Below are 26,530 nucleotides of genomic sequence, written 5' to 3'. Positions count from 1 at the left end.
AGTAAGGAGCTCCTAGAGTCAGCTCCTGCTACAGGACAGTTAGCAAACACCCAGAGCTCTGTAGAGCTAGCTGAAGCACTTGTTTGGGGGCTCCAGGAGACCAGAAGAGCATCCTGCAACATCTTTGAAGGAGTGAAAGGAGGAGACTGTCCATCTGCAAAGAAGACACATAAGTAGAGACTCCACGCCCCAGAGGCTGCTACCCATCCTCCACTGGAGGCACACACCACCTTCGGAGCTATTCCGCGGCTGGAATTGAAAGCTCCACTTCCCAGAAACGGGGGAGGAAGAGACTGTTGGGCACCAATTTCAGCTACTGATGAGTAAATTCAGCCGTCTACAGTGTAATCCTGAGGACAGCTAAAGTTTGAGCCTGTCCAAGTCAGAATGAGGCGGGGAGCCACCATCTTAACACCTCGCCTGGCACAAGGGGAAGTAGGGTGAACTGAGAATGCCAGCGTGGGTGGGGACCAGCTTCTTTCCATCCATATCATATTGCAGCTCTAGCCTAGGCCCCAGTGCCACCTCCAGCAGGGACCTGCGCCAGCCTCTCCGGGAAGTTACTGGCCAAGCCATGAAGGCTGGTGATTATCTTACTATGGTGGCAGGAGCCATCCCAGGAGCTATTCTGTGGCTGGAATTGGAAGCTCCATTTCCCAGAAACAGGGAGAAGGAGATGGTTGGTTGCCCATTTCAGCTACTGATTGGTAGACTTGGCTGGCTAAGAGATAACCCTGGGAACAGCTGGGGTATGAACCAGCCCAAGTCAGAAAGAGGCCAGTAGCTGCCATTTTTACTCTGCCCACAGCCTGAGGGGAAGCCAGGCTGATTGAAACTCTCAGTGTGGCAGGAAACAGTTTCTTTCATACAGATCAACCTGCAGCCCTAGCCTAGGCTTCAGCCCTGCTTCTAGCAGGGAGGAGGCTGAGGAGTCCTGCACCAACCTATCCAGATAACTGCAGGTAACTTTGGCTGCCATAGACTGAAAATCAGAAGTCTACCAGGGCAACGGCAGTCAACTTGGACCTGCACTGCATAGATTGCTGCCCACACCTGCAGCTCCATCCCTGCCCCAGGCAGGGGAGAAAGGGATGTGAAGCTTCATCAGTCTCTCTGGGAAACTACAATCTAGGCCTGTGCTTGGATTAGTCCACACAGCTGTGACTCTGTCCCTACTCCTGGCAAAGGAAAAAGTTGGGAGAAGCTTCATTGGTCCCTGGCACAATGAGGGCAGCTTGAGCCTCCACAGATTACAGCACCAACTACATGCTTGGCTTCTACTGCACAACCAGAAAGGAAGAAAGGGCAGGAAGCCCTAAATTAAAGAGAAAAACTGAACCCAGAAAAAATATTCTAGTAAGCCAGATGCCAAGACACCAACATAAAATTACGATCCCCACCAAGAAACAGCAAGTCATGGCCCAGTTAAAGGACCAAGATAATCCTCCAGATGACATAAAGGAGTTGAGACAACTAATCATAGATGTTCAAACAAATCTCCTTAATAAATTCAGTGAGATGGCTGAAGAGATTAAGATATTGGATGAGATTAAGACATTGGATGAGCACAAAGAAGAATTTGAAAGCATACATAGAAAAATAGCAGAGCTTATGGGAATGAAAGGTGCAATAAATGAAATTTTAAATATTGGAATCATATAATAGCATATTTGAGGAAGCAGAAGAAAGGATTGCTGAGCTTGAAGAAATGGCCTCTGAAAGTGAACATACAAAAGAAGAAATGAAGAAAAGAATGGAAAAAATTGAACAAGGTCTCAGGGAACAAAAGACAGCAAAAGGCATGCAAACATACATGTCATAGGTGTCCCAGAAGAAGAGCTTTCTGGGGGAGAAGGAATATTTGAAAAAATAATGGTAGAAAATTTCCCAACCCTATTGAGGGACATAGATACCCTGTCCAAGAAGCACAACGGACTTCCATCTGAAAAAATCCAAATAGACCAACTCCAAGACACATACTCATCTGAATGTCAAAGACCAAAGACAAAGAGAGAATTCTGAGAGCAGCAAGAAAAAAGCAATGCATAACATATAAAGGATATCCAATAAGATCAAGTGCTGATTTCTCACCAGAAACCATGGAGGCAAGAAGACAGTGGTCTGATATATTTAAGATACTACAAGAGTAAAACTTCCAGCCAAGAATCTTTTCTTTAAAAGATTTATTTTATTTATTTCTCTCCCCTTCCTCAACCCTATCCCAGTTGTCTGTTCTCTGTGTCCATTCACTGCACGTTCTTCCATTTATCCGCTTCTGTTATTGTCACCGGCACAGGAATTTGTGTTTCTTTTTGTTGCGTCATCCCACTGCGTGAACTCTCCGTGTGTGCGGCACCATTCCTGGGCAGGCTGCACTTTCTTTCGCACTGGGCAGCTCTCCTTCCAGGGTGCACTCCTTGCACGTGGGGCCCCCCTATGTGAGGGACATCCCTGCGTGGCAGGGCACTCCTTGCGCATATCAGCACTGTGCATGGGCCAGCTCCACACGGGTCAAGGAAGCCCGCGGTTTGAATCACAGAACTCCCATGTGGCAGACGGAAGCCCTAACCACTGGGCCAAGTCTGCTTGCCTCCAGCCAAGAATCTTATATCCAGCAAGACTGTCTTTCAAAAGTGAGGGTGAAATTAGAATTTTCACAGATAAACAGAAACTGAGAGAACTTCTAAGCAAGAGACCAGATTTTCAGGAAATACTAAATGGTGTGCTAGAGACTGGAAAGAAAAGACAGGAGAGAGGGGCCTGGAAGAGAGTCTAGAAATGAAGATTATATCAATGAAAGTAATTAAAAGTATCAGAAGAGTGGTGAAAATAAAATATGACAGATAAAACTCAAATAGTCAGGAATAAACTTAACCAATGTTGTAAAGCACTTATATTCAGAAAACTGCAACTCAAGGTTAAAACAAATCGAAAAAGCCCTAAATAACTGGAAGAACATTCCATGCTCATGGATTAGAAAACTAAATATCATTAAGATGTCCATTCTACTCAAATTGATATACAGATTGAATGCAATCCTGATAAAAATTCCACCAGCTTTAAAGAAAAAATTGAAAACATGATCATTAAATTTATTTGGAAGTATAAGGTGTCCTCAATAGCCAGAAACATCATAAAAATGAAAAGGGAACCCTCATCTCCAGACTTTAAATCATAATACCTATATATAGTGGTAAAAACAACATGGTACTGGCCTAAAGACAGACACAATAGACCAATGGAACCAAATTTATGATTCAGAAACAGACCCTCACAGGTACGGTCAAGTGAGCTCGGGCAGAACAATCCATTCAACAAATGATGCTGAAAGAATTGGACATCCATAGCTGGGAGAAGGAAAGAGGACCCCTATCTCACATCTTATCCAAAAATTAACTCAAAATGGATCAAAAAACTAAAAATAAAAGCAAGAACCATGAAACTTGTAGAAGAAATTATTGGAAAAGTATCTTCAAGACCTGGTGGTAGGTGGTAGATTCTTAAAGGAGATAAGAGGAAGACTGAGTGGACTACTGGTGTTTAATGTATGTAGAAGTTTTAATTAGCTTTACTAGTAAAAGTGTGGAAATGTATAGAGTAGATGGCAACACACAGTGAGTAACAGCTAGTTTGTAAATGGGGATTTGAATGAACATGGTAGTCTAGTTATGTAAATACCAATTAATAGAATGCTAGAGAATAATCTAGGAACTGTATAGCACAGTAAACCAAGAGGTGGGTGAGAATTGTGGTTGATGGTACAGATGCAAGAGTGTCCTTTGTTAGCTAGAGCAAATGTGTATCACTACTGCAGGGTGTTGGGAATGTGGAGAAGCATGGGAAAAATACAGCTGGAGTGACCTATGGACTGTGGTTAGTAGTAATAATATAATATTCTTGCATCTATGCAAAAGATATATTGGGTTGTTACTGAGGCAGTATGGAAAATGTGAGCCAAATGTACACTATGGACATGGCAACAATCAAATGATATTATTTTATCTCTAGCAAATGACACACCACATTGGGTGTTGTTTGGGAATTCTGCACATGTGCATGACTGTTTTATAAGCTTACAACTTCTGTCATAAAAAATATATTTAAAAAATAATAATAGGGTGGGTTGGGGGGAAAATATACCAAATGTAAGATAAGGACTATGATTAGTAGTAAGATTTTGACAATATTCTTTAATAATTTGTAACAAACGTCTCACAACAATGCAAGGTGTTGGTGGAGGGTTGATGTATGGGACCCCTGTATGATGTTATGCATGTTTGCTTTGTAGGTTCACAACTTCTACTATACACTTGTTTATGTATGTTCATATATAAATGCTATAAAGATAATAATAATAGGATTGGTTCAGGGAAAAATACTTTGCTTAGTAGTAATATTTTGACAATGCTCTTTAATCATTAGTTAAAAAGGTTTAACAACAATGCAAGTTATTGGTGGTAGAGTGACTTATGAGAGTCCTGTATGATGTTATATATGTTTGTTTTGTAAGTTCACAACTATTATTATACACTTATTGTTTACATATGTTTATGTATGAGTGATATACTTCAATAAATTAAAAAACAAAACAAAAAAACTGAAAGTAATTTCTGTAAGGAATGTTATATGGTATGGTATAATCCTTTTTATATCCCATATAAATCATCATTCAATAAATGTTTCTTTAGGGAAAAAATATATGTACTTTATAATAACATTAAAAAACAGAATGCCAGAATGCTTAGGATTAAACTTAAATAATTAAGGTAGCCCAAATAAATGGAGCAATTTCCGAAGTGCATGGGTTGGAAATGTCAGTTGTTTAGATATTCATCTATAGGTGCCAAACAATTCCAATCAATCTCAGCAAAGTTTTAAATGGAAATGCAAAAACTTAAATTGCATCATATATCCTGATAAAAAATAAAAAGTAGGAAGACTTATATTCTTATACTTGATCTCTTTGTAAGGAGAGCTGGAATTAGTGTGGGATAGAATATCTGGATCAATGCAACACAAGAGATAAAGATATATGATCCAATGATTTTCAATAAAGGTACCAATGGAATTCAATGGGAAAAGGATAGTTTTCTCAAAAAATGGGGCTAGAAGAATTGGATATCCAGTTCTTACTTGAAGAGAAACACAGAAATTGACATGAAATGGATCACAGATATACTCATAAAATCTAAAAGTATTTATCTTCTAGCAGAACACATAAGAAAAATTCTTCACAATCTTGGGAAAGACATAAGAAGCACAACATGTGAAAGAAAATAATGGATAAACTGGACTTGACCCAATTAAAAACTTACGCTCTTCAAAAGACAACATTAAGAAAATAAAGGAGACATTGAATGTCGAATAAGCACATGAAAACATGCTTACAATAATCTGTCACTAGGTAAATCAAATTAAAACTTCAATGAGATACTGGTACATACTCAAATAACTAAAATAAAAAATACTGACAATATCAAACGTTGGGAAGTATAAGGAACAGGCAGCTCTCTCAAATAGATGGCTGAAACATAAAATGATATCATCATATAGAAAACAGCCTGGAAAATTCTTACGAATTATCAGTAAAATTAACATATGGCCAAACAATTAAACTCCTAAGTATTTATCTAAGAGAAGTGGTAACATATGCCCACACAAAGATCTATACATGAATGTTCCTTGACTACATTTTTCCTAATAGTCCAAATCAGAAACACCCAAATGTTCTTTAATATATGTGTGAAGTCCTTCCAGTGTTCGAAGTATCACTGCACCCAGCACAACCACTAAAAGCTTTTCTGATTTCTCTTTGGTAGAGATTCTCATTCTACACTAAACTTGATCCTCTGTCCAAACTCAGTATCTAAAACATCCCTTTGAGAAAAGATTGGTTGGTACAGTTCAATTCACATAAAAATAGTTTGATCTTTTCTGGAATTTTAATGTATTATTTGGTGCTTCTACAGCTCTCTGCTTTGTATTCATTTCTATGAAAGGAGGTATTTATCTCTGCAGTAACGTTTTTGTTGTTGTACTTGTGTCATCTTGTCGTGTCAGCTCTCCGTGTGTGGGGAGCCCTTCTTGGGCAGGCTGCACTTTCTTTCGCACTGGGCGGCTCTCCTTATGGGGCGCACTCCTTGCGCGTGGGGCTCCCCTACGCATGGAACACCCCTGCATGGCAGGGCGCTCCTTGCGCGCATCAGCACTGAGCATGGGCCAGCTCCACACGGGTCAAGGAGGCCCGGGGTTTGAACCGTGGACCTCCCATGTGGTAGGAGGACGTCCTATCCATTGGGCCAAGTCTGCTTCCCTCTGCAGTAACTTTTATAAAGCATTTTTATTGAGATATATCACATGCCACACAATCTATCCAAAGTGTACAATTAATGGTTCTTAGTAAAATTGCAGTATTGTGCATTCATCACCACAAAAAAATTTTGGAACAGTTTCATTCTCCAAAAAGAAAAACTCCACACCCCATAGCCATCACCTCACAGTTCTGCTATCCTTCCCCAACCCTACATAGCAACTAATCTAATTCCATCTTTATAAGATGATTTATATTTACGTTTTATATAAACAGAATCATACACTATGTAGTACTTTGCCTCTGGTTTCTTTTACTTAGCATCATGTGGGGTTTTTCCCCCTGATATTAACACCTTGTAACATTAACATACATTTGTTCAGTCACAAAGAAAAAGTCTTACGTATGCAATATTACCCATATTTATATTTCACATGAGGTTTTACTATGCTATACAGCATAGCAACTGAGATTTAGTAACTATATAGTAACAGATAACTTACGGGTGCATCATTTTGATGATGGGGTAGAATTTCCATTTATTGAAATACATAGATTGTAGATATACAATTTAATGAGTTTGACAAATATATACAAGATATATAATAATTCCTATCAACCCAGAAAATTCCTACATTTCTCCTCCAACTGAATCGAATAATTATGTAACCTTCTGATTTCTATCACAACAAATATTTCCCACTATTGAACATCACATCAATGAATCATAGATTATGGTTTCTTTTTTATACAAATCAGTTTTATGGATATATAGTAATAAACATACAATTCACCCAAAGTGTACAATCAATATACACTTTGTACAATCAAAGTGTATAATCACATAGTTGTGTGTCCATCACTTCAATCATTATTAGAGAATTTTAATTATTTCAATAATCATAATAAACAAAAATCAGACAAAAAAATTCCTCGCTTCTCAATCTCTCTATGCTTCCCCCACTGTACATAGCTGTTGTTTCTAGCTATTCTACCCAAAGTGCATAATCAATGGATTTTAGTAAAATCACATTGTTGTACATTCATCATCTCAAAATTTTAGAACAGTTTCATTACTCCAAAAAAGAAAATTCTACACAACTTAGCATTCCTCCCTCAGATCTACATAACCACTAATATACTTTCATATTTATAAATTGATTTACATTTACATTTTATATAAATGGAATCATACAATATGTAGTACCCTGTCTGGCCTCCTTTACTTGGAAAAATGTGGGGTTTTTCGTCTAATATTAACATTTTCTACTATTAACTTGCATTTGTCCAGCTTCAAAGAAAAATGGTCTTATATATGCAATTCTACCCATATTCAAATTTCATGTAATATATTTATATTTCACATAATAGATTTAGCTCATAGCAGGGCAATCATACAGTATTTTGTCGTTTTGTGTCTGGTTTGCTTCACTCAAGATATTGTCCTCCAGGTTCATCCATGTTGTCATATGTTTCACGACTTCATTTCTTCTTACTGCTGCACAATATTGCATCATTTGTGTACACCACAATTCGTATATCCATTCATCACTGAATGGACACTTTTGGCTATCATGAATAACATTACATGAACATGGGTGTGCAGATGTCTATTTGTATCACTGGCTCAGTTCCCCTGGGTATGTACCTAGCAATGCAATTGCTAGGATTCATGGAAAGTCTATATTCAGCTTCTTTAGGAACTGCCTAACAGTCCTCCACAGTGGTTGTACCATTCTACATTCCCACCAACAGTGAATAAGCATTCCTATCTGTCCACATCCTCTCCAACATTTACAGTTTTCAGACTTTGTTATCAGCCAGTCCAATAGTTGTGAAATGATATCTAATTGTAGTTTTCGTTGGCATTAGGGATATCCCTAATCTCTAGTGATACTGAACATTCTTTTTGTGTTTCTTCACCATTTGTATTTCTTCTTTGGACAGTTGTCTTTTCAAGTCTTTTGCCCATTTTTTTTATTATACCCCCCCTTGTGGCTTTTTGTGTGCTGTGTGCTCCCTGTGTCCATTCGCTGTGCGTTCTTCTGTGTCTGTATTTATTTTTATTTCCCCTTCCCCCTTGTGGCTTGCTTGCTGTCTGCTCTCTTGTGTCCATTTGCTGCACGCTCTTCTGTGTTTTTGTGTGTCTCCCTTTTTTGTTGTTGCTGTTGCGTCACCTTGTTGAGTCAGCTCTCCACGGTGCTCTGTGGCGTCTGTGGGCCAGGCAGCGCTCGGTGACTAGCACCAGGCAGTGCTCGACAGCCTTCACAAGGACGCCCCGGGACACAAACCCAGGACCTTTCATATGGTAGATGGGAGTCCAACTGATTGAGCCACAGCCACTTCCCTGCCCATTTTTTAATCGGATACTTTGTCTTTTGTTGAGTCGTATGATCTCTTTATATATCATGGATGTTAAACCCTTATCAGATATGTGATTGCCTAATAGTTTCTCCCATTGAGTCGGCTACATTTTCACCCTTCTGACAGAGTCCTTTGAGGTGTAGAAGTGTTGAATTTTGAAGAGGTCCCATTTATCTGTTTTTTTCTTTTGTTGCTCTTGCTTTGGGTATAAGTTTTAAGGAACTACTGCCTATCACAAGATCTTGAATATGTTTTCCTACGTATTCTTCTAGGAGTTTTATGGATGTTTTATATTTAAATCCTTGATGCATTTTGAGTTAGTTTTCGCATAAGGTGTGAGATAGTGGTCTTCTTTCTTTCTTTTGGATATGGCTATCCAGTTCTCCCAGGACCATTTGCTGAATAGACTCTTCTGGCCCACCTGGGTGGGCTTAACAGCCTTGTCAAAAATCCCTTCACTGTAGATGTGAGAGTCAATTTCCAAGTTCTCAGTTCGGTTCCATTGGTCAATCTGTCTGTCCCTTATGCCAGTACCATGCTGTTTTTACCACTGTAGCTAAGTAATATGCTTTAAAGTCAGGAAGTCAGAGTTCTCCAACTTTGTTCTTTTTTAAGACATGTTTTTTGCTATTTGGGGCCTCTTACTCTTCCAAATAAATTTGATTATTTGCTTTGCAGTTTCTGCCAAAAAAGCTATGTGATTATTATTGGGATTGCATTGGATCTGTAAATAAGTTTGGGTAGAATTGACATCTTAACAAAACTTAGCCTTCCAATCCATGAACAGAGAATGTCCTTCCATTTATTTAAGTAGTCTTCATTTTTTTAGAAATATTTTGTAGTTTTCTGAATGCAGGTCTTTTATGTCCTTGGTTAAGTTTATTCCTAAATATTTGATTGTTTTAGTTGCTATTATAAATGGAATTTTTTTTCTGATTTCCTCCTCAGATTGCACATCAGTAGTATATAGAAACACTATTGATTTTTGCATATTAACCTTGAATGCTACTACTTTGCTGAACTAGTCTATTAAGTCGAGTGGCTATGTTGTGGATTTTTCAGGATTTTCTAAATATAGAGTCATGTCATCAGTGAATAGTGAAAGGTTTACTTCTTCCTTTCCTATTTAGGTGCCTTTTATTTCTTTGTCTTGCCTAATTGCTCTAGTCAGAACTTTTAGTATAATATTGAATAAAAATGGTGACAATGAGCATCCTTGTCTTGTTCCTGATCTCAGTTAGAAAGCTTTCTGTCATTCACCATCAAGTACAAACCTAGGTGTAGGGTTTTCATATATGCACTTTACCATATTGAGAAAGCTTGCTTCTATTTCTATCTTTTGAATATTTTTCTCAAGAAAGGGTGCTGTATTTTATCAAATGCCTTTTCTGCATCAATTGAGAGAATCATGTGATTTTTCTTCTTCAATTTATCAATGTGGTTTGTTACGCTAATTGATTTTCTTGTATTGAAACACCCTTACATACCTGGGATAAAACCTACTTGATCATCACGTATAATTCTTTTAATGTGCTCTGGATTCAGTTTGCAAGTATTTTCTTGGGGATTTTTGCATCTATATTCATTAGAGATATTGGTCTATATTTTGTGTGTGTGTAGTATTTCTATCTGGTTTTGGTATTAGGGTGATGTTGGCTTCATAAAAGTAGTATTCTTTTATGTTCAATTTTTTTGGAAGAGATCGAGCAAGATTGGTATATAAGGTGGCTGCAAAAGAGATTCTCTCCAGGGCTGGAGAACAGAAGGGAAGCAGCTGTCATTCCATAACACAAGCAATTTTGTTGATCTGCTAATTGATGTCACTGGAGTGAAGATTCCTCCTGAATCTTATTTCAGTTTCTTTGACTTCTGGTCAAAGGGTGTGTATGTGTTCAGTTATATGGCAAATGGTCCTATCAAGGTCAGGGGCAACAAGAATGGAAAAGGGTTTCAGTCCATCCTTGTGTGGTGCTGACTCGATGTTCATGGGGTTCCAGCCTGCTTGTGATCTTCCCTTCCTGACTGCTAGCTTGTGGACGTCAAAGAAATAATGACAAAAAGCATTCCAAACTTAGCAAAAGACATGAATCTGCATATCCAAGGAGCCCAGAGAACACCAAATATGACAAACATGAAGAAAAATAGAACCCATCATTTATTGAATGCAAAGAAAAAGATGCAATGTGTTACATATAAGGGAGTCCCAATTACCTGGACCAATGATTTCTCATCAGAACCCATGGAGTTAAGAAGGTGGTAGATGAAAATACTCATAGTTTTGAGAGAAAACAACTTCCAAACAAGAATTTTATACCCAATGAGATGTTTTTTTTTCTAAATTGAGGGAGATATCAAGAAGAAGAAACAAAGTTTGAGGGAGTACATCAACACCATAACTGCCCTACAAGCAATGCTAAAGGGAGTTCTTCAGACTAAAAAGAAAGGACACTAGACAGTGTTCAAAGTAGCCTAAAGGAAAAACGACCAGTGCTAAAGGTAATCATTTCAGTAATTATGAATGCCACTATTGTAGTGTATTAGTAAGTATGTATCTCCACTGAATACTTGCTACAGGTGCTAAAAATTCAAATGCATAAAAAGTAATAATAAAGCTATAGTTTTGGACATATGAGGTACAAAGATATAAGTGGTAAAATGTATTTTTTAAGAAGAGGGGTATATATAGGAACAATATATGTGTATGTTACTGAAGTTAAATTATTATCAAACCAAATATGATTTTTATATAGATTTAGGATTTTAAATTTTAACCCCATGGTAACCACAGAGAAAAAAGATTTAATGGGAAGTGGACTAGGCCCAGTGGTTAGGGTGTCCGTCTACCACATGGGAGGTCCATGGTTCAAACCCCTGGCCTCCCTGACCCATGTGGAGCAGGCCCACGCGCAGTGCTGATGCACGCAAGGAGTGTTGTGCCATGCAGCGTTGTCCCCGTGTAAGGGAGCCCCATGCGCAAGGAGTGCGCCCCATAAGGAGAGCCACCCAGTGCAAAAGTTCAGCCTGCCCAGGAATGGCACCACACACACACAGAGTTGACACAACAAAATGACACAATGAAAAGAAACACAGATTCCTGTGCCGCTGACAACAACAGAAGCAGACAAAAAGAACACGCAGCAAATAGACCCAAAGAACAGACAAGGGGGAGGGGGAGGGTGGAGAAATAAATAAATAAATAAATCTTTAAAAAAAAAGATTTAAAAACATAATCAGAGAAAACAGAAAAGGCATTCAATATGGTACAAAACATAAATAAAATAATCTAAATATAAAAGTACACATTAAGGGAAGAACTGAGGGGCAAAAAAGGCATAAGACATAGAAAGTCTAAATAGCAAAAAGGCAGAGCAAAGGTCCACACAATCAGTAAAGAATTTAAATGTAAATGGATTAAACTCTCCAATCACAAGTTCAGAGATGGGCAGAATGGATAAAAAAGCATAACCTGAATATATGCTGTCTGCAAGAAACTCACCTTAAATTCAAAGAAATAAGGAGATTGAAAATGAAAGGATAGGAAAAAAATACATGTAAGTAGTAAACAAAAGAAAGCAGAGAAAGTTACACTAATGTCAGATATGTCATAAACTGTAAGAAATGGGACAACTGAACAAGAAGGCATAACAATTATACCTATATATGCACTGAACATCTGTGCCTCAAAACATATAAAGCAGATACTGACAGGTCTATGTTAATAACCAGAGATTTTAATACACCACTTTCAAAATGAATAGAACATCTAGTCAGAATATAATAAGGAAATAGAAGACTCGAATGATACTCTAAACCAACTAATCTAAAACACATATATAGAATGCTTCACCCAACAACAAGAAACAACACACATTCTTCCCAAGGGTAAATGGATCATCCTCCATGATGGACCATATGTCAGATCATGAATTAGTCTCAATAAATTCAAAAACATTGAAATGACAAAATGTCTGTTCTCTGACTACAATGGAATGAAACTAGAAATCAGTAACAGAGGGGGAATAGAAAACACAGAAATGAGAAAATTAAAGAGGAATTTACAGGAAAAACTAGGAAATATCTTGAAGAGATTGAAAATGAAAATACAACATTCCAAAACATATGGGATCTAGCCAAGGCAGTGCTGAGAGGGCCATTTATAGCACTAAATCATTACATTTAAAAAGGAAAAAGACTTCGGACAACCAGCAAGATGGTGGCAGAGTAAGGTGCTCCGAGAGTCAGCTCCTGTTACAGGGCAGGTAGTAAACACCCAGAGCTATCTGCAGCTAGCTGAAACACTTGACTGGGGGCTCCAGGAGGTCAGAAGAGCATCCTGCAACATCTTTGAAGGAATGGAAGGAGGAGACTGCCCATCTGCAGAGAAGACTCATAAGTAGAGTGCTCCACGCCCTGGAGGCCAGTGCCCATCCTCCACTGGAGCACAAGCTGCCTCAGAAGCTGTTCTGCGGCTGGAATTGAAAGCTCCACTTCCCAAAAAGGGGGGAGGAAGAGACAGTTGGGCACCAACTTCAGCTACTGATGAGTAAATTCAGTGGGCTAAAGTATAATCCTGAGAACAGTGAAAGTTTGAGCCTGTCAAAGTCAGAAAGAGGCCAGGAGCTGCCATCTTAACTCCACACTTGGCATGAGGGGATGTGGGGTGGACTGGGATCCCAGTGCTGGTGTGGACAGGCTTCTTTCCATCCAGGTCAGACTGCAAGTCTAGCCTAGCCCCCAGTGCTACCTCCAGCAGGGTGGAAGCTGCAGGGACCTGCACCAGCCTCTCCAGGAAATTACCAGCCAAGCCATGGAGGTTGGCGATTATCTTACTCTGGTGGCAGAGCCACCCCAGGAGCTATTGTGTGGCTGGAACTGGAAGCTCCATTTCCCAGAAACAGGAGAGGAGGAGATAGTTGGCTGCTGATTTTGGCTACTGAATGGTAGAATCAGCTGGCTAAGATATAACCCTAGGAACAGCTGGGGTGTGAATTTGCCCTGGTCAGAAAGAGGCCAGTGGCCACCATTTTGACTCCACCCCCAGGTGAGGGGAAGCCAGGACCAAAAATTACAGTAATGATAGGAACTGGTTTCTTTCACCATATTGGCCTGCAGCCCTAAGCTAGGCTTCAGCCTCACCTCTGGCAGAGAGGAAGCTTGTGGGCCCTGCACCAGCCTATCCAAGTAACTGCAGGTACCTTTGGCTGGCACAGATTGTGTCAGAATATTAGGCTATACTTTTATAATGTTCTAAAGGGAAAGCTAATAAAAGTATAATAAAATTTTATAAAATATGTTGTCGAACAAAAATTCTGGATTGCATTTACCAGTTGACTAGAAAAAGAAAGAGGAATAAAGAAGAGTAGGGCAATGCATGTATCATTGTTATGTCCTTCTTAAGTCATTTTCATTTATATTAATGAACCAAGAATTATGATTATGATGGGAACGAGTGTTGTTGGGGGGGGGGAGACGGGGGGTGGGGGGGTGGGGTTGAATGGGACCTCACATATATATTTTTAATGTAATATTATTACAAAGTCAATAAAAAATAAAAAAATTAAAAAAAAAAAAAAAAAAAAAAGAATTATGATTAATCCAATTCTGTGAAACCAGGTTAAAATAAATGAAGTCCCCACTGATGCAAGACCTGAGAGCAATAGATGGGGAAGTAAACAATAACCATTCAGAAACCTAGTGAATAAATGCAATCATTTTGGAGGAATTCAGGGGACGATTCAAGTGATGATTAGGCTATTGATGCTACTGGTTTTTATCTTGTTAGTTATGAGAGTACAGAAGAGTGGTATCATTTTTAATGACTATATAATGAAGATAATCTTTATGCCAGTCTGAACTTACCCCATATTCAATTCTTTACAAGGTTCAAACCCAGGATGAGTCAGTTGTCTCATGGTCCATATATCCTTGTATTAGATATGTGATACACTAGAGCAGCATTTGAAAAACAAGATCTTCCCCTATTACACTGCATCGATATTTATAATACTAAATGAATAACTAAAAAACAAATATTTTGAAATACTACTAATATTGGTCACTAACCTCTGGTAAGCCACAATCACATTGCTCTCCACTTTCCAAAATTCCATTGCCACAAGTACTTCTTCTTACTTTAGAAACCATTTCTGTAGGTGTTTTAATCTGAAGACATTCAAATGCAGGCTGTGACACTGTATGTTTATATTCATCCATGTTGCAACTGCTAAAAAACTTTACACCATGGGAATGTCTAAAATTAAATTACAGTCCTCAGATAAATGGAATAAAGTCAATATTAATGTAATACACAATAAGGTGATGTAAGTTCTATACTACTTCACTTAGATGAGGCAAAGCAAGAATGTTTTCATTTACTTAATGTATGTTCAATTCTGATTCCAATTTACTTTTTAATTTTACTACTACCAAGAAAATAGAAATTAATTTTGCAAATGGAAAAAGACCTTGACGAAAGTGGGAAAGGGCAAAGACAAATGAGTTTATATGGCTAAGAGACTTCAAAGTGAGTCGGGAGGTCATCCCAGAGGTTACGCTCAGGCAAGTCTCAGCAGGAGCTCATTGACTACCACAGTAAATATTGACTCACATAGCAGCACTCCTGAGGACTCTGGAGATATCCAAACACGATAGGCAGGGCAGATGCTCAGGAGTTTAGTGCCCTGCCAGTGGGCCCTACTTTGGAATTTATGCTTCCCACTGTGACAGAGTTGGACTCAGTTGTGGTTTCCCTACACATGGCTCTTCCACCCCTTCTATTGAACCTACAGTTAGTACTAGAGTTGATAGGTATATGTCCAAGAGACTTAAATCTTTGGGCTTTCCATTTGCCAGTCGAACCCTGAATCTCAAAAGAGTTGCAACACCTACTCTTGAATTCATTGAACTCACCCAGGACAACTAACAAGGAAGTGATGATTGACAATGACCATCCCAAGGAACAGAGAGAGTCTGCAACTGCAAGCAAGATAGTCCCATCCATCTGCCCCATGGGATCTAAGCCCCCTCTCAATTAGAGGCAGAGTGGGCATCACCATAACAGAATCTTCAGGATAGGGGAATGAACGATGGATTTAAGGAGATTTACTGCTATTCTACTATAGACTTACTGTTATTCTAGCAATGAAGAACTTTTATCATGGATGTGGAGGTCCTGAGGGATGGGAGAGGGAAAAATAGGTGCAATATGGGGGCATTTTCAGGACATTGAAATTGTCCTGAATGACGCTGCAATGACAGATACAAGTCATTATATATCTTGTCATAATTTACAAAATTGTGTGGGAGAGAGTTTAAACTATAAGGTAAACTATAATCCACACTTAGTGGCAATGCTCCAATGTGTTCATCAATTTTAACAAATGTATCACACTAGTGAAGGATGCTGTTAATGTGGGAAAGTGTGGGAGGGGGAGGGAGTGAGCCACGCGGGAATCATCTACATTTTTCTTTGTAACATTTATGTTATCTAAGTATCTAAAAAAATGTTTTCCTTGGACTTCCGGCAAGATGGTGGCTGAGTGAGCTTGCCTTGCCGTCTCTCCTGGGAAGAGGCAGCTGGGCACCGCTGGAGGTTCTCCGGGACCAGGCTTTTTCAGGATTTTTTCAGGGCAGGAAGTGTCTGGACATCGATTTGGTGGGAAGGTAACGGAAAGGACTGGTCTATAAGATATAATTTGGGACTTTTCAGGAGGGGGAGGCAAGATGGCGGCTGAGTGAACTTCCCGGTTACTAGCTCCTGGGGGGAATCAGCTGGGAGGCGTTGGAGACTCTTTGGGACCGGGTGTTTCGGGATTTTTCCTGGTCCGGAGGTGTTTGGACATCGATTTGGAGGGAAGGTAACAGAGAGGATCCATCTGTGAAATATACACGGAGATCCCAGCTACGTGTGGAGGACTCCCTCCTTGGGTAGGCAGAGCCGAGGCAGCTAGCACCGCGGCGGGTGGCGGGTGGGAGAGCTGAGCCGTGCTGTGCCGCGGCGGGCGGCGGGCGAAGGACACAAGCCCAGCCAAGCCTAGCCGTGCTGCGGCGGGTGGGAGAGCCGAGCCGCGCTGCGCCGCAGCGGTGGGCGGTGGGCAGGGAAGCCGAGTCAGGCCGAGCCCGGCTGAGCCGCAGCGGGCGGGGGGGCCGAGCCCAGCCACTCCGCGCCGGGCGGCGGGCGGGAAAGCCGAGCTCAGCCGAGCCCAGCCGAACCAAGGCGGGCGGCGGGCGGGGGACCGGAGCCCAGCTGAGCCCAGCCGAGCCTGGCGGCGGGGTTTCTGTTCTTTGTTTTGTTTTTTGTTTTGTTTTGTTTTGTTTTTAATTTTTTATTTTTTGTTGTTGTTGTTGTTCTTTTTTTTTTTTTTTCAATCCTCTCTTTCTTGTCCCCAATATTCTTCTTATACTATTTTACCTTAACAATACAATACAATAGGTCCTACAGGAAATACCTCACATTTGCTGGGTTTCCTCACCCTCCACTGCCTCATTTCTCTGTGAATAGATTTAGCCTATCTACACTATCCCCTTTCCCCTACAACTTGATATCCTCCACCATCTGCTATCTCTCCTATATTCCATCTCCCTTTCTTTGATCCACAAAGTGTCTAACTCTTAATTTCTAATACCTTTGTTTAGTTTTCCATCTGGTATTCGTCCCTGAAACTATTACCCTTCTTTTCTCTTTCCCTCTCTCACGAAAACAATAGCCTCTTAGTACGTACCACATTCCTCCCATATTCAGTCGTCTACCTCATTATAGGTACTTTCCTACTACTATAACTCTACACAGTTTACATGATCTAACCTCCATCCTCCCAGAACTCATATTGTTGCTTTGTAAACATATATCACCAATACTACTTCACACTTTTTCCTTCCTTACACAATTGACTTTCCCCAGCACTAATACTTTCCTTTAAAGTGAGCTTAACTAGCAATAAGAAATTGGAATAAGAAGAACAAAGTGACAAAGAGAAGATATAACACTTACGCAAAAACAACAGCTAATTAATCTCCAAGACTAGACAAAGAAGCTAAGGAACTGATTAAACCCGTCAAGAAAAAATGTTGACAAGACAGCAACAAAAATCTACAAACCAAACCAGTAATCAGGAAAACATGGCTGAATCCAATCAACAAACTGAAAATCAGGAAGGGGGGCAGGGCTTCGCACAAGCAATGAAAGATCTCAGAACATTTATCACCGACAAATTTGATGAAGTAATGAAAGAGGTTAACAGCGTGAAGACAACACTTGGAGGGGAAATTGCAGACATGCGCAAAAAAATAACAGATATGATGGAAATGAACACCACAATTCAAGAAATCAAAAATACACTTGCAGCAAATATCAGCAGACTAGAAGAGGCAGAGCAGAGAATTAGTGATGTGGAAGACAGTGCATTGGAAATCAAACAGACAGTAGAAGTGGTCAATAAAAAGGTAGAAAAAATCCAGATAGGACTTAGGGACCTGAATGATAACGCAAAACACTCAAATATACGTATTATAGGCATTCCAGAAGGAGAAGAGAAGGGAAAGGGGTCAGAAGGAGTGTTGCAGGAAATAATGAATGAAAACTTCCCAAATCTACTGAAAGAGACAGATGTACATATCCAAGAAGCACAGCGCACTCCACTGGTCATAAACCCCAACAGGCCCACCCCAAGACATATACTTGTCAAATTATCCAATGCTCAAGACAAAGAAAAAATTCTAAAAGCAGCAAGAGAAAAGAAAACCATCACATACAAGGGAAACTCCATAAGATTAAGTACTGATTTCTCATCTGAAACGATGGAGGCAAGAAGGCAGTGGTATGATATAGTCAAGGTACTAAAGGAAAAAAATCTCCAACCAAGAATACTCTATCCAGCTAAACTAGCATTCAAAAATGATGGAGAGTTCAAAATATTCACAGATAAACAGAAACTGAAAGAGTATATCAACAAGAAACCTCCCCTTCAGGAAATTCTTAAGGGAATTCTGCAGGAAGAAAGGAAAAAACAGGACAGTCAGAGATGGAGGAGAGTGTAAAAGCAACAAGAAAGACAAAAATAGAAGGGGAAAATAAAATAATACAAACAAAATATAACAAACACAAATCCAACCAAAATATGGCTACCATAAATAACTCTCTAAACGTAATAACACTGAATGTCAATGGATTAAACTCACCTATCAAAAGATTCAGACTGGGACACTGGATAAGGAAATACGACCCATCTATATGCTGCCTACAAGAGACACATCTTAGACCCAGAGACTCATGGAGGTTGAAAGTGAATGGCTGGAAAACAATCATACAAGCAAACAGCAACCAAAAAAAGGCAGGAGTAGCTATATTAATATCAGACAAAATAGACTTTAAATGCGAAACAATTGTGAGAGACAAAGAAGGATACTATATTTTAGTGAAAGGGACAATTTGTCAAGAAGATCGAACAATCATAAATATTTATGCTCCTAACAAGGGCGCCTCTAAATATGTGAGGCAAACGCTGGAAAAACTAAGTGAAAGAATAGATGCATCTACAATTATAGTGGGGGATTTTAATACACCACTATCAACTCTGGACAGAACATCTCAAAAGAGAATATCTAAAGAAACAAAACATTTGAACAGTATATTAGAAGAGCTGGATCTAATAGACATATATAGATCATTACACCCAAACACAGCAGGATATACATTTTTCTCAAGCGCACAGGGAACATTCTCCAAGATTGACCATATGCTAGGCCACAAAGAAAGGCTTAATGAATTCAGAAAGATCGAAATCATACAAAACAATATCTCTGACCACAGTGGAGTGAAGCTGGAAATTTGCAAGGGACAGAGACCCAGACTTCACATGACAATTTGGAAATTAAACAGCACACTCTTAGAAAAACAGTGGGTCAAAGAGGAAATCTCAAAAGAAATCAATGACTATCTTGAAACAAATGATAATGATAACACAACATACCAAAATTTATGGGATGCAGCAAACGCGGTACTGAGAGGGAAATTTATAGCCATAAATTCATATATCAAAAAAGAAGAAAGAGCAGAAATTGAAGAATTAACTGCACATTTGAAGGAATTAGAAAAACAACAACAAAGTAACCCAACAGGAAGAAGAAGGAAGGAAATAACAAAGATAAGAGCAGAACTAAATGAAATAGAAAATAAGAAAGCACTTGAAAAAATAAACAAGACCAAGAGCTGGTTTTTTGAGAAGATCAACAAAATTGACAAACCTTTAGCGAGACTAACAAAGAAAAAAAGAGAAAAGATGCAAATACACAAAATAAGAAATGAGAAAGGTGATATCACCACTGACCCCACAGAAATAAAGACTATCATAAGAGGATACTTTGAAAAACTATATTCCAACAAAAATGACAATTTAGAGGAAATGGACAAATTCCTAGAAATACATAAGCAGCCCATACTGACGAAAGAAGAAATTGATGATCTTAACAAACAAATCACAAGCAAAGAGATAGAATCAGTCATTAAAAATCTCCCAACTAAGAAGAGCCCAGGGCCAGACAGCTTCACAGGTGAATTCTACAAAACATTCCGGAAAGAACTAACACCAATTCTGTTGAAACTATTCCAAAAAATCGAAACAGAAGGAACACTGCCTAATTCCTTCTATGATGCCAACATTACCCTAGTACCAAAGCCAAACAAAGACACCACAAGAAAGGAAAATTACAGACCAATTTCTCTAATGAACCTAGATGCAAAAATACTTAACAAAATACTTGCTAATCGTATTCAACAACACATTAAATGAATTATACACCATGACCAAGTGGGATTTATCCCAGGTATGCAAGGATGTTTCAACATAAGAAAATCAATCAATGTAATACACCATATAAACAGATTGAGAGAAAAAACCCACATGATTATATCTATAGATGCAGAAAAGGCGTTTGACAAAATACAGCACCCCTTCCTGATAAAAACAGTCCAAAAGATCGGAATACAAGGAAACTTTTTGAACATGATAAAGAGTATATATGAAAAACCTAAAGCCAACATTGTTTACAATGGCGAAGTCCTGAAATCCTTCCCTCTAAAATCAGGAACAAGACAAGGATGCCCATTGTCTCCGCTCCTATTTAATATTGTCTTGGAAGTACTGGCTCGAGCACTGAGACAAGAACCAGATATAAAAGGCATTCAAATTGGAAGGGAAGAAGTCAAAATTTCATTATTTGCAGATGACATGATCCTATATAGAGAAAACCCTGAGAGATCTTCAACAAAGCTCCTAGAACTCATAAATGAGTTTAGCAAAGTCGTAGGTTATAAGATCAATGCGCAAAAATCAGTAGCATTTCTATACACCAATCATGAGCAAGATCAGGAGGAAATCAAGAAACAAATACCATTCACAATAGTAAATAAAAAAATCAAATACTTAGGAATAAATTTAACTAAAGAGGTAAAAAACTTATACATCGAGAACTATACAAGATTGTTCAAGGAAATCGAAGAAGACCTAAATAAATGGAAGAATATTCCCTGTTCATGGATAGGAAGACTGAATATTATTAAGATGTCTATCCTACCAAAACTGATCTACACATTCAATGCAATCCCAATAAAAATCAACACAGCCTTCTTTAAGGAACTAGATAAACTAACTATGAAATTTATTTGGAATAAAAAGAGGCCCCGAATAGCCAAAGACATATTGAAAAAGAAAAACGAAATAGGAGGAATCACACTTCCTGACTTCAAAACATACTACAAAGCTACAATAGTGAAAACAGCATGGTACTGGCATAAGGAGAGACACACAGACCAATGGAATCGAATTGAAATTTCAGATATAGAACCTCATGTATATAGCATATAATATTCGATAAAGCCACCAAACCCTCTCAACTGGGAGAGAATGGCCTATTCAACAAATGGTGCCTGGAGAACTGGATAGCCATATGTAGAATAATGAAAGAGGATTACCATCTCACACCTTATACAAAGATCAACTCTAGATGGATCAAAGACCTAAATATAAGAGCCAAGACCATAAAGACCTTAGAAAGCAGTGTAGGGAAACATCTACAGGACCTTGTAATAGGAAATGGCTTCATGAATATCACACCAAAAGCACGAGCAGCAAAAGAACAAATAGATACATGGGACTACCTCAAAATTAAAGCCTTCTGCACCTCAAAGGAGTTTGTCAAGAAAGTAAAAAGGGAACCCACACAATGGGAGAAAATATTTGGCAACCATATATCTGATAAGAGACTTATAACTTGCATATATAAAGAACTCATATATCTCGAAAACAAAAAGATAAACAACCCATTTAAAAAATGGGAAAAAGATTTAAACAGACACTTCTCCAAAGAAGAAATACAAATGGCTAAAAAGCACATGAAAAAATGCTCCAAATCCCTAGCTATCAGGGAAATGCAAATCAAAACTACAATGAGATACCATCTTACGCCCATAAGATTGGCAGCCATGAAAAAAACAGTAGAATACAAGTGCTGGAGAGGATGTGAGGAAAGGGAAACACTCATCCATTGCTGGTGGGAATGCAGAAGGATCCAACCATTCTGGAGGTCAGTTTGGCAGTTTCTCAAAAAATTATCCATAGATTTGCCATATGACCCAGCAATACCACTGCTGGGTATATACCCATCAGATCTGAAAACAAGGACACAAACCGATATATGTACACCAATGTTCATAGCAGCATTGTTCACCATCGCCAAAAGTTGGAATCAATCCAAAAGTCCATCAACAGATGAGTGGATCAATAAAATGTGGTATATACACACAATGGAATACTACTCAGCTCTAAGAACCAATACACTACAATCGCACGTGATAACATGGATGAACCTTGAGAATCTTATGTTAAGTGAAGCAACCCAGGCATTGAAGGACAAATACTATATGACCTCAATGATATGAAATAAGTTAACTGCCTCAGAGAGCTAGAGTCTGGAAAAGTGGCTTACTGGAAATCGGGGGGTGGAGGAAGGATGTGAGGGGTGGAATCTGTGATAAGCTGGGGGTAAGTATGAGCACAAAGAAGGGACAAAATGGGGGCAAGGGGTTACCTTCGGGTGGGGTTTTCTGGGTTTGAGGGGGGCTGGAGATGGGAAGAGGGGTAATATGGTCCAAGAAATAGGTGGGAGGGAGGGGCAACATACAAACATGGGAGAGTGCCAGAAGTTCGTTGAGAACTAAATGTTGAGTAAAACGTATCAAATTATAAATAGGAGGGTCACCTGGTTAGGACGCTCAGGGGGTATGGTCTGATGCAGGACGGACTCCGGAGGGAATAGCTGAAAGCTCATTTTGCCAAGGTGGGTTCTACCATTGGGTGGGGTGGACCCATTTCCTGGGGAAGACTAATGCCGTTGAATAGAGAGAACTGTACCTCTTGTGAGAAAGGACGGCTCCCAGGGCATTAGATTGGCAGGCGTTGTGGGCCCTAAGGGGAGGGGAAAATGGACGTGCAATGGATAGAACAAAGGTAAATAAGGGGGCAAAAGAGGAGTTATGTGAGAGTACACGAGGATGAATATAAAACAGCTAATATTACACCAAAAACATATAGGGGACGACAGACTAATAATGAAAACCATAAGACAAAATATAGGATAACTAAAAAATTTAGAAAACTGTACAACCTAAAGTATGGACCACATAGTAAGCACAAATGTTACCTTGTTTGAAAACTATAGTTTCGGAATCTGTACATCAGTTTCAGGAAATATGATATGAATAAGTTAAAAGATTATTGCTGTGGAAGGGAAAAGGTTTTATGGTGGATCTGGGGAAATACTGTATATTGTATATATGAATTTTGGTGATCTAAGACTCTTTTGAAGCTGACATTATGTTGGGATTCACTTTACGGGAAGTTTTGGATCACAGAGTGGTTCAACAATGGCAGCGGAGGAATACTGATATGGGATGTTATTGACAGGATATATATGGTTGACAGGGAGTTATACAGGGCATATGCCCAGGGTATATGGTAATGTCTATATATACTCATAGTGGAAACAATTAAAAACAACAGCTGGGGGGGTACTGGGCTCCTGGCCGGGGGGTCACTGTTGTGGGCCCTGGGAGAGCAGCGGCAATCCTCCAGGTGCAACGGCAAGAACCAGGAAGGAAGGAGGGCCCAACAGTGGGCTCTTGATACTAATGGCTACACTTTTGAGCCTATGCACCTGCAATAAGAACAAGGCCTAGAGTAGCATTGTGCCTGGGGGTTTCCTCCTGACAGCCTTCATGTTACTCAAATGTGGCCACTCTCACAGCCAAACTCAGCGTGTAGATGTGATGCATTCCCCCCAGCGTGGGACACGACACCCGGGGATGAGCTTCCCTGGCACCGAGGGATCACTACCACATACCAGCTGAAGAAGCAACTAGAAAATGACCTTGAATTAAAGATTCAATGCGGAACAGCAGAATATACCTATCTACATATAATAACATGACTTCGGGAAGCGGTTTGACCTAATGTAAGGGGGAAATGGAAAGGAGAAATGAGATTATAAGGCTGTGAGTCTCTAAAAAAGAGTCTGGAGGTTGTCAGAAGGAATACCCCTATGTACAACTGAACAGAGTCTAAGAGACAGATAAAGTAGATACAACCCCAGGTATTGGTTCTTTTGAGGGATAAAGAGACCCACGGGTTCTATGGTCATGGCAGAAGGGGTTCACTGCCATGACAGATGGCCCTTCTTTGGAGCTGGTGTTTCTGCGTGATGGAAATGGACTCAGAGGGGATCTCTTTTCCCAAGACTTGCATGCTACTTTATTGGAATTGTAGTTGGTGCTGAGTTTAAGATATATGTAGGGGATTTGAATCTCTGGACTGATAATATGACACCCAGGCCCAGAGCCTCAACAGACTTCAGCTCCTACACTTTGACTTATTGGACTTACTCCACTCAGCTAACATGGAGTTGAAGAAGGTCAACCACCACAACATGGAGCCTAGAGTGTCTACAACTAGAAGCGGGAAGAGTGCATCCAGTACCCATGTGGAATCTAAGCCCTCACTTGACATAGGTGTGCAATGGACACAACCAATCCAATGTCCACAGAGGAAATGTGAAATGGGTGTGGGAACGGTAGCCATGGGGGCTGCTGGGTGTGGGGAACGGGAGGAAGAGATGAGATGTGGAGGCGTTTTCGGGACGTGGAGTTGTCCTGGATAGTGCTTCACAGACAATTACGGGACACTGTAGATCCCCCCAGGGCCCACTGGATGGAACATGAGAGAGTCTGGGCTATGATGTGGACCATTGACTATGGGGTGCAGTGATGCTCAGAGATGAACTTACCAGGTGCAATGGATGTATCACGATGATGGGAGAGAGTGTTGCTGTGGGGGGAGAGGGGGGCGGGGGCGGTGGGGTTGAATGGGACCTCATATATATTTTTTAATGTAATTAAAAATAATAATAATAAATAAATATTTTAAAAAAAAACACAGGTGGGTGGACAGATACAGGCTTAATGCTTTCAAAGTACAAACTTAGAGCAGTGCTCTAATTGCTTGACTAACTGATGTCAAACATTTATAGGAGGCTCAAGGATGGTGCTCAAACTAAATGTTTTATGGGATAGAGAGGAAAAATAAAAGAAGAGGCACTTTATTAAAAAAAAAATGTTTTCCTTGAAGTGTAGGAAAAAAAAAAAAGAAATGAATTTCCTTGGGAAACCATAGGTGTTTAGAGAGACATATCTTTTGTTTTATAGAAATCTGTTCCGTGTTTCACTATTTTTTAAAACTCCCAGTTGGTCTTACTTGGCAATATTATTTGTTTTTAAATCTTGTAAACAATAAAGGCCTTATATGGTTTGTTTGTATTTAAATCTTACTGTTAATACAGTTGTTTGCCCCCATAGAATGTTCTTGTCCTTAAATCAATAGCAATTTAGTGTGCCTCAATTCTAATTTTCTAGACCAAATATTCTGTAGCCTATATGAATAAGAATATAAGATAATAAGGTAAATAAATAAAAGCAATAAGTTCGTTTCTACTAAAATTTGCTGTAATACTTCAGTCAGGTTACAACATCTAGCTACCAGAAGAAGTTAAGATGGGGTGGAAAATGTCCTTCTATGGTAGTCATGCAATTTACATGAGTGACAATGAGTTAAAACACAGAAAGATGCTTAAGCACATAATAATCCCTATTTAAATGTTTCCAACTATTATTATGTTCATTATTATAAGAAGCATCAATACGTTAAGAAAACAGAACATACTGGGAAGTTTATATGGAAAACTGAAGGAAAAAAGACAGTTGATTGTGTTAATGAAAAAATCACGTGTTCTTTGGTAACAAAATTAATCAGTTAAAATAATACAGAAGTGTATGAAACATATTAGCTCTAGATTATTTTTATAATTATCAACTTGTATTTTAAGTGTACTGTTTGATGAGTTTTTACTTGATTTTGTAACAAACTCAAACCCACAGAAATAATGGAAATATCATATAAAGAATAAATTTTGATTCCTGACCGAGTTACTAATAACGTGCCAACACATTGCCCTGATAATTCTAAATATTTTTCTGTGTAATCCTTACACAGAAATGAATTCTCCTACATAGGCACAATAGACCCATCAAAATCAATACATTAAAGATTATACATTAACAACTCTAATCCTCAGACTCTTCTCATACTTCCACAAATGTCATTGTATTGGAGTTTTGTAGTGAAAGGATCCAGTTCAGAATAAAGCATTACATATAAATGTCATGCCTCCTTAGTTTACTTGCCTATGTTTTTGTTGACTTGTATGACCTTTAAATGTTTTATGATATTATTTGGTAGTGTTCCTCAATTTAGG

General features: G+C 39.1%; 1 protein-coding gene across 5 annotated transcripts in view; it reads right to left on the bottom strand.

The window, feature by feature from the left end:
• LOC131276549 (A disintegrin and metallopeptidase domain 3-like) overlaps positions 1–26,530 on the bottom strand; it is a 126,262-nt gene that overhangs the window by 40,000 nt on the left and 59,732 nt on the right. For all 5 annotated transcript variants that reach the window (XM_058289853.2, XM_058289854.2, XM_058289857.2 and 2 more), the window contains exon 12: positions 14,738–14,924. In XM_058289853.2, coding sequence (XP_058145836.1) covers positions 14,738–14,924 — 187 coding nt within the window. The remainder of the gene's footprint in view (positions 1–14,737; positions 14,925–26,530) is intronic.

The sequence above is a fragment of the Dasypus novemcinctus genome, chromosome 29 (genome assembly GCF_030445035.2).
Source record: "Dasypus novemcinctus isolate mDasNov1 chromosome 29, mDasNov1.1.hap2, whole genome shotgun sequence".
Classification (NCBI taxonomy): Eukaryota; Metazoa; Chordata; class Mammalia; order Cingulata; family Dasypodidae; genus Dasypus; species Dasypus novemcinctus.
Note: the sequence above shows the minus strand (reverse complement) of the source record. Positions and strands in the feature narration are given on the sequence as shown.